This window comes from Thalassophryne amazonica, unplaced genomic scaffold (assembly GCF_902500255.1).
Source record: "Thalassophryne amazonica unplaced genomic scaffold, fThaAma1.1, whole genome shotgun sequence".
Taxonomy (NCBI): Eukaryota; Metazoa; Chordata; class Actinopteri; order Batrachoidiformes; family Batrachoididae; genus Thalassophryne; species Thalassophryne amazonica.
Window position 1 is genome coordinate 29,979 of NW_022986446.1, and position 8,596 is coordinate 38,574.

Below are 8,596 nucleotides of genomic sequence, written 5' to 3' on the forward strand. Positions count from 1 at the left end.
GTGATTCCATAATTTTTTCCTCAGAATTGAGTGATTCCATATTTTTTTCCTCTGCTTGGTCTAAAAAAGTAACCGTTACTGACTGCCACAATCTTTTTTTCTTGATTTCTTATAGTGTTTCTTAAATCCAGAAAGTTGCCATGTGCAATGACTTTAGTTTTGTGTCATGTCTGTGATCTGCTTTTTTTCTACAAAATTAAACAACTGAATGAACATCCTCCGAGGCCGGTATTCCATAATTTTTGCCAGGGGTTGTAGATATATATCTGTCTTTAAGAAATCAGTTTTTTTATTTCCTTAAACTTGTAATAACTCAGAAAGACATATTTTCATGTAGGGAAAACTATCGTAAGTATTATTCCATTTTATTTCTACTCGTGCACGCAGTCCTCTCTTTACATTGTCATGTATCACCACAAATTTTCTCATCGACAGAGATTTATTAATACACAGATAAAGAGAGGATAAGAGACAAGAAGGATAGCAGAGAAATGCAGTGTGAGGACGTGGAGAATACAATGAATACATTGAAGACAAGTAAGAAAACAAACAAGGCTGACCCGATTTTTCCTGTCAATCCGTCACTGTATTCACCCACAAAGGCAAGAGTTTTCTTTTGTCACTGATTCATCTTCACATTTTTGTCCCTAAAAATCAGTGATGTGGAAACAAATACAATTGATACAAACCTCTGTTTTCCCTAAATGAATGAATGAATTCACCAAACAATTGTTCTCCTTCTTTAGCATAAAATGGAGGATTTTATTTGTAAATATGCACAAATCCTGACTGACGGTGACAGTATTCAACATTGACAGTTGGGGAAAGGTGGGATGGTATTTCAGTAACAAAATGAAAAAAAAGCCCATCTTTTTGTATAGCTGTTTCTATTTTTACTTTCTAAGAACTCTTCTTCTCTAGCTTGTCTAATCTAAAACTTCTCACATTGTGACAGAGCTACACTATGCAGATTTGCTTGGTGCTAAATGCACGGCCTCTGAAAAAAAAAATAATAAAAAATAAAAAGTTCTACAAAAATCTGTTCTTACTTTTTTCTATGTCTCTTTGTGAGACAAGAAGGCATCAGTAGCAAATGTTTATTAAAGGTGCAAGCCGTGCTTAAAGGGACAGCCTTGTGCACTTTCTTTCAGTCGCAGTCCATGCTTGTGTTAGTCTCAGGAAGACACCTTCATCTCTGCATCCTTGTCATTCTTTCTACATGTGTTCCTTCTGCTTGACTGTCACATTGTCTTTCACCCTTTTTTACAGTACAGCTACCAATTTCCATACAGTAGATCTTCCCGGAGTATTTTTTTTAAATCTTACAGTGTTTAGTCTCCACCATTTGTGTACTTTAACATCCTTTCCAGCCCTTTTTTTTTTTTTTAAATATGCCTTAACCATATGTACACTCCCTACCATGTATGGGAATGATCACAGTAGTGTCGTTTTTTTTTTTTTTTTTTTTCTTCACAATCAGTTTTTTGACCAAATTCATGTACAATTTAATCATAACATCTTGAGGATTTGCTTGTATGCCAGAGCAGAACAAACTGTGTCTGTAGTTGTTTTGCATCAAAAGTCAGCACGGTGCATTCGGGTAGGATTAAACACTGCTGAACATTTACTCTTAAATGCCACACAAGCTCACCACTGGAAAAAAGACGGTTGTGACAATGTTTCTGTGTAGGCTCTCAGTTGTCCAGGTGGTTTCCATAGTAGAGGAGCTTGAATCTTCAACTGGACTGGGTTGCTTGACGTGAGTCAACTCACGTCAAGCAACCCAGTCCAGTCGAAGATTCAAGCTTCTCTACGACGGTTGTGACACTTTTCTGGCTTTGTTTGCATTTAGGTGTTAGACAAACATTGATAATCACTGACATATTATTTAGAGGCTTCCACTTGTCCACTTGGTGCAGGGGCTTGTCGTGAATGTGGGCATTGCTACAGAGACGAGTAAAGAGGACCTGGGAGGAGGAGACATTGCAAACTAAATTTTCACTGGGAGGTTTTGTTGAACAGTTGTCATACTACTCAAATTGGATTAGAACTGTTTGCAGAAAATAAATCTGTCTTGTATAAAGGAATGTTATCAAGGTTTTAGTCAGGGAGGTCTTGTATTACTGTTTTGCTCAGGTCTAGTATTGGGTGGAGTAGTAATTGGTGAGGAGGTATCCAAGAAGAGGTGAGAACAGTCAGTCAGTCTCTCTCTCTCTCTCTCTGTCCATTTGCTATGGCAACATAATAGGTGTGTCTGAGAAAACCGACATAATAGATTCTGTCTCTTCTGCCTTCTGCTGCGTTTGGTTTTGGAGTTTTGGTTGATGTTCTGCTCCTAGCAGTAAACCTGGCCCCAAATGTCCTTCCACTTTTTCAGTTCCTGGCCCTGCCCTCAGTCTGCCATTCTGCTGCTCTCTGACAGGCTCCAGAAACACCACATGCTTGTTGCTACTGACCTTGAGATTTGGGCTGTCATAAGTTGCTGGCAGGTTTGAGGTAAGCATGCGGGATTGTGCACTTGCTGCTGCAGCTTCATTTCCAGTACTTGTGGTTGCTGTTGAAAGGGTTGAACCTTTACAACAGTGTGGGCAGCGGCATGGTGTCAGATAGAGGTACATGAGAACTAGCACTAGACTCACCACACAGCCCAGCAGGGTGGTGAACCCAGTGTTGAAGGGCTCATGAGGCTCAGGGTCATGGGGTGCTACCACTGTCACATTGACCTCATGTGTCGCATTGCGGTGTTGCTGCTGGTCCAGGGCCATGCACCAGTATATTCCAGAATCCTCAGTATGTGCTTCCAAGATTTCCAAACTGCCATTGGTGTACATCTTTAATGATCCTTTATTTCCTGGCGGTGCCACGTACTCGTGATTAGGGGACACCCAAATAAATGTCACATGGCGTCCGGTGAGACTCGTCACACAATCCAGCACCACTGTGCTTCCTTCATTCACTAACACACTACTCTCCTGGTCTTGTAGCAAGCTCAGCTGCTGACTCATGACAGTTTTGTTGCATTTTTCAAAGTAGCGGTTGTGTTGAATGAAGCGCACTGTAGCTTTTTGTATCCCATAGACAAGACAGATATGCTCTTGCTTGAAGTCCCTCACTGAGGTGTAGCCTCTCTGTTCCCAGTGAAGGAACAGGCCGTACATTGAGCACTCACACTTCAGGGAGTTGTTATGGAGGTAGAGTCCACTCTGGACTGAAAGAGGGAGGTTTGATATCTCCTCCAGGGGTAATTTTGGAAAACGATTAGAGGACAAGTCCAGCAGTATAAGGTAAGGGTTGTTGTGCTTTTGGATAGAAAAGAAGGGGAAATCTGTGAGTCTGTTATGGCTGAGGTAGGCCTTGCGGAGACTGGCCAGTCCAGCCAGTGCTCCAGTCTCAACGCGGAAAATGTGGTTGTCAAACAGCAGCAGCTCTTCCAGTCCAGACAGTTCTAGGAAATAGTGCTGTTCCAGCACATGAAGCTGATTGGATGACAGGTCCAGGTGTCGGAGCAATGTTCCAGAAGTATTTTGAAATGCTCCTGGTTGAATTATAGTTAACTGGTTGTGTGCTAGCCGTAATGTCTCCAGTCGGAAAAGTCCTCCAAAGTCACCCCCCTCCAACTGCACAATATGATTGTGGCTCAGATCCAAAGTGACAGCAGAGATGGGCATACCTCTGGGGACCTGTTCCAGACCCAGAGCAGTGCAGCTGAGGATGTCTGAGGCACAGAGGCATCTGTTTGTCTCAGATGAGCTCTGCCCAGGTACTCCAATGCCAGCCTGGGCAGAGCTCATCTGCGGGAGGTGTAGACAGAGTAACAGCACAAAAACAGACCACCACAGCGGTGATGCTGCTACAGCTGTTGGCAATGCCACACCCTGCAGGAAGCATGTGGCACCACCACTGCTACCACCAAAATGTAACATGGTGTCACCGGCACACTGGGTACAACAGCTACCAATCTTTTTATAGTTTTCTTTTTATGGCCCAGCTTAATTCTCTGATACTTTCCCCCCAAGACCAGCCAGTATACATGCTTGATTTGAATTTCTTTCTTCTACATCCCTCTTGACAAGCTGACTCGTATCCATATATCCTTCATCATCTTTGGTTTGTAGGCGGGTAAGTGGGTCCGTTCTTTTCTGCTAATGTTTATACCTCCTACCACAAGGTTTATAACCCTGTCTTAAAATATCTTTTCATTAAAAAAAAAAAACCCTTATTTACTTTGCTCCACTTAAGCCACGGGCCACAAACAAAATGTCAACATAATGCACGTCTGTTCCCAGCTCTTGCTTGTGCTCTGGCATGGTTATTTAGTTTGTCTGACTCACGTAACGTCGATTCAGGCTGCTACATGTGTGTCCACCTGCCAACATACCAGCCATTTGCAGGGTGGTTGGAGACAGGAGGATAAAAAGGATTCTGAGGATACAGGCCCAGGCGTGGCTCTGTCAACAGATTTCTTCTGCTCTGCAAATTTTGTGTAGCAGGCTGAGAATAAGTGTGATAGGATGTAACGCGGCCAAAACTCAGTGGTTCACTTCCTCTGCTTTTTCCCCACCGAGAGCGATAAAGTTAAAAAAAGAAAAACACTTTGCAAATACATTACAAGGTGAAGTGAGCTGGCTGGTGATGGATAGAAAACATGGGAAACAAAGTCCAAATTCAGCTGCTTTCACTCTCATCCATGTCATCGACTAGTTACATCTTTCCCTTAGTCTGTGGAAAAGAAGAGAAACATTGTGACATCGTAAGAGTCTTTTTCGTCATCAGGTCATTAATTTTATTCCAGCGAAAATATGATAGCGGCTCAGGGAAGCGGTTTAACATCTCACCTCTTTGTAGCCACTGTTCTTACTAACTGCTTTGTTGGTGGTCACTTCCTGCATGTATGAGCTCACTTTATAACTGTTATTTTGTTGGAACTAGAAGTGTCCTGCTCTCCGAGTCTTTGTTTGCAGGGAAAACAAAAGCTCCAGGTGGCACAGCTGTATATCCTTTCTGCAAAAAGCATGTCTTCACGTCCGGATGGACACACTCTCTCCTCCGTCTTAGCTTCTGTTACGACGGAGAAGTCTCATCTTAGTTGTAGCATGTCTTGTTTCCGTGCCGAGTCGGGTTTTGTGAATCAGAGCCCCAGCTGTCTGCCGCCCACAGACCTCCCAAGTCACCAATCAGATTGTCAAAGAAGTCAGTATTCTGTCCGCTTCATCTGCAGTGCTGTCGCAACTTTTTCTGGCTTTCACACTTCAGAGGCTGTAAACATGTTTTCAGCTCACGCTGCTCTCTGCCTTTGGTCTTTTCGTTCTTTTTTTCTCCTGTTCGTATTGAGGCATTCCCCTTTTAGGGCCCCTTCCCTGCTTCTCTTGTTGAGCTCTTTCTCATCCTTGTTTCTCTTATCTCTTCTTTATCGTCCCACTTCCTCATCTGAAGCTCAACACATCAACTCTCTACTGCACAGGAAAAAATAAAGGTTCTCATTAGTCCACGCGAGTGAATGCAGAATTTCCAGACTCCGTCCCCCCTTCTGTCTGTCTCCAGGTTGTCGTCGGATGCGAGCGTGCCGTATCCCCTGTGTTGACTCCTGTTTGCTTGTTGCTTGCTCTGAATTGAGTTTAGCCGTGTCTGCTGCTTCTGGTGCTTTCCCAGCTCCTCCTCTCTGTTTCTCTCCTCCACTCTGGCTTAGTCCTCCTCCCACTTTCTGTCAGCATCCCCCACCCATCTCAGACCCGCCTGTTCTCTGCTCACTGAGCCGTTCCTGCTTCTCTGTCTATCTGTCTCAGTGCTCCATCGTCACATCTTTCTCCCTCTTCTCTCACGTGTTTTGCTTCTTTCTCTCCAAAATAGCTCATGGCTTACTGGAGGCACTTTGAAGGATGATTGTAGGAGAAATTTGATTGGCTTTGGAGTAATGCACATTTGTACAGAATGAACAGAGAACATTCGTCCTCTCGTCTTCAAATCCTTTTGTGACCCTGATCACTAGTTAGTGATAGATTTCAATAGGATATCAATGATGTAAATGTGGACCAATCAGAAAAAACTAAAACAGCAAAACCCTGAGAGTTTGTGTATTATTTCTCAACAGCAGCAATTTTTAAACATAGATAAAATAATTTAGCCACAATAACTAAAATATTAAAGTATGCACAAAAATACTAGAGAGGGAAAAAAAAATCCCTGTCTTGTTCCCTGAGTGGTCTCAGTTCTTTGAAACGTTGGTACACCCAGTCAATTTGTATGCCTGTCTGTGTAGTACCGCACGATGAGAGAAGAAGGGAGTCTGCTTCACAAAATCAAAGTCACAGTCTGGCTCACCACTGAGCTAACTGGAATTTCTGGAATCTGGAGTCTTTCAAAGCAAATGCTGCTGTATGAATCTGTATACCTCAGTGAAGTGGATTCCTGCCATTGGGCACTTCCTTGCATCACAATTGGCTCCAAAGGGTAGTCACCAAAACCAGACCTATAGGCAGGCAGTGGTGGGCACAGATAACCAAAAAATGAACTTCAATAACAGATAATCAGATAACTGAAAAGCTATCTTTGATAAAGATAAAACGATAAACCACCCAAAAATGTATCGGAAGTTACAGATAACCGATAACAGATAAATTCCAATATTGTCTCTGGTACATTTGCAACTACTAGTAAACTGTATTTGAGTTTTAACACCACAGTAGCTTCTAGTAATATTAAAAGTGACAATAGACCCAAACACTGAGGCCACACTTTTATCTTTGAACATCCTGCCCCTGCTGGCAGCTCTTGTTTACTGCACAGCTTCCAGCACAGAGGCACCATGAGAGCAGCCACAAAGTCAGCTCTCTATCAGTCACAACATTCCGGTCAGGCGGAGGTCTTGGAAAGTAAAGTCATGCTGACTTATGGTTTTGATTTATAAATAACATTAATTCTGATAGAATAACTCCATTAATGTCAATTCTGTCATTTGTACAAAGTTAAAATATAACATATATCTTTTAATGTTGAATAATGCACTAATTCTGAGGTTTTGTAACAAACAGACAGATCACAAAGGATTCTAGGTAAAAGTGCCTCTGCTAAACACTGATTGGTTCAGTCATTCATTATGTAAACCAACACGTTAATGTGATGTGTGTCGTGTGTTGGTGTTTACAGATAAATGTGCTTTTGTAAAATATTCCCTTTTTATTTGTAAAAACAGGCACTTTTATGGAGCCCTGGAAGTGTTTGATGATGTTGTAAAACGTGCACTTTGTCTTGACACATAAATGTTGGCTTTACACTGTGCGAGTTTTAGCTTTTTTTCAGAGGATTTTTCATTCGTGCGAGAATTTTTTTGGACCGAGTTTCAGGTTAATCGCGCGTCCTGCATCGTGTAATGTACATGGAGTAACAAGCTGCGTTCAACATCTCACGACTACCTCCTGATCGCCGATCGTATGGTCGAATGAAAATCAAACCTGTTTGATATTATTCTGTATCCTGCTGCTGAAGAGCTATAAGCGTCCACCCGCTCGCACTGTGCATGTGCAAACACCGCAGAGCTGTCTTGTAATGTTTTTTTGTTGTTGTTGTTTTGTTTCGTTTTTAAACTTAATTTGTAAAAAAAAAGAAAAAGAAAAAAAAAAGCCATTTGCAAAGCCAAAAAGTTGATTTGACAACCATCTGATATAACCGGGGTCAAAATAAATAGAACACTGCCATCTACTGGTGCCCAGATGCTTAGTACTTAGGGCGAATACTGCCATGAACACTACTGGCCAGTAGATGGCAGTAGAGTCCTGAAAAAACTTGCCAAAACAAAAATTATGGAATCACCGGCCTCGGAGGATGTTCATTCAGTTGTTTAATTTTGTAGAAAAAAGCAGATCACAGACATGACACAAAACTAAAGTCATTTCAAATGGCGAAAGCCATCATTAACACCTAAACAGAAAAAAACAAGGTTACAATGGGCTAAGGAAAAGCAATCGTGGACTGTGGATGACTGGATGAAAGTCATATTCAGTGATGAATCTCGAATCTGCATTGGGCAAGGTGATGATGCTGGAACTTTTGTTTTGTGCCGTTCCAGTGAGATTTATAAAGATGACTGCCTGAAGAGAACATGTACATTTCCACAGTCATTGATGATATGGGGCTGCATGTCAGGTAAAGGCACTGGGGAGATGGCTGTCATTACATCATCAATAAATGCACAAGTTTACATTGATATTTTGGACACTTTTCTTATCCCATCAATTGAAAGGATGTTTGGGGATGATGAAATCATTTTTCAAGATGATAATGCATCTTGCCATAGAGCAAAACTGTGAAAACATTCCTTGCAAAAAGACACATAGGGTCAATGTCATGGCCTGCAAATAGTCCGGATATTAATCCAATTGAAAATCTTTGGTGGGAGTTGAAGAAAATGGTCCATGACAAGGCTCCAACCAGTAAAGCTGATCTGGCAACAGCAATCAGAGAAAGTTGGAGCCAGATTGATGAAGAGTACTGTTTGTCACTCATTAAGTCCATGCCTCAAAGACTGCAAGCTGTTATAAAAGCCAGAGGTGGCGCAACAAAATACTAGTGATGCGTTGGAGCGTTCTTTTGTTTTTCATGA

The 8,596-nt window shown here is 42.0% G+C and overlaps 1 protein-coding gene across 1 annotated transcript; it reads right to left on the reverse strand.

The window, feature by feature from the left end:
* Positions 1 to 773: 773 nt before the first annotated feature.
* amigo3 (adhesion molecule with Ig-like domain 3) lies at positions 774 to 5,723 on the reverse strand. The gene is made up of 2 exons (XM_034165710.1): positions 4,836 to 5,723; positions 774 to 4,719 (listed from the first exon to the last, which is right to left on the reverse strand). Exon 2 carries the CDS (start codon positions 3,921 to 3,923, stop codon positions 2,232 to 2,234), a length of 1,692 nt encoding a protein of 563 aa, XP_034021601.1. The 5' UTR covers positions 3,924 to 4,719; positions 4,836 to 5,723; the 3' UTR covers positions 774 to 2,231.
* Positions 5,724 to 8,596: the final 2,873 nt, after the last annotated feature.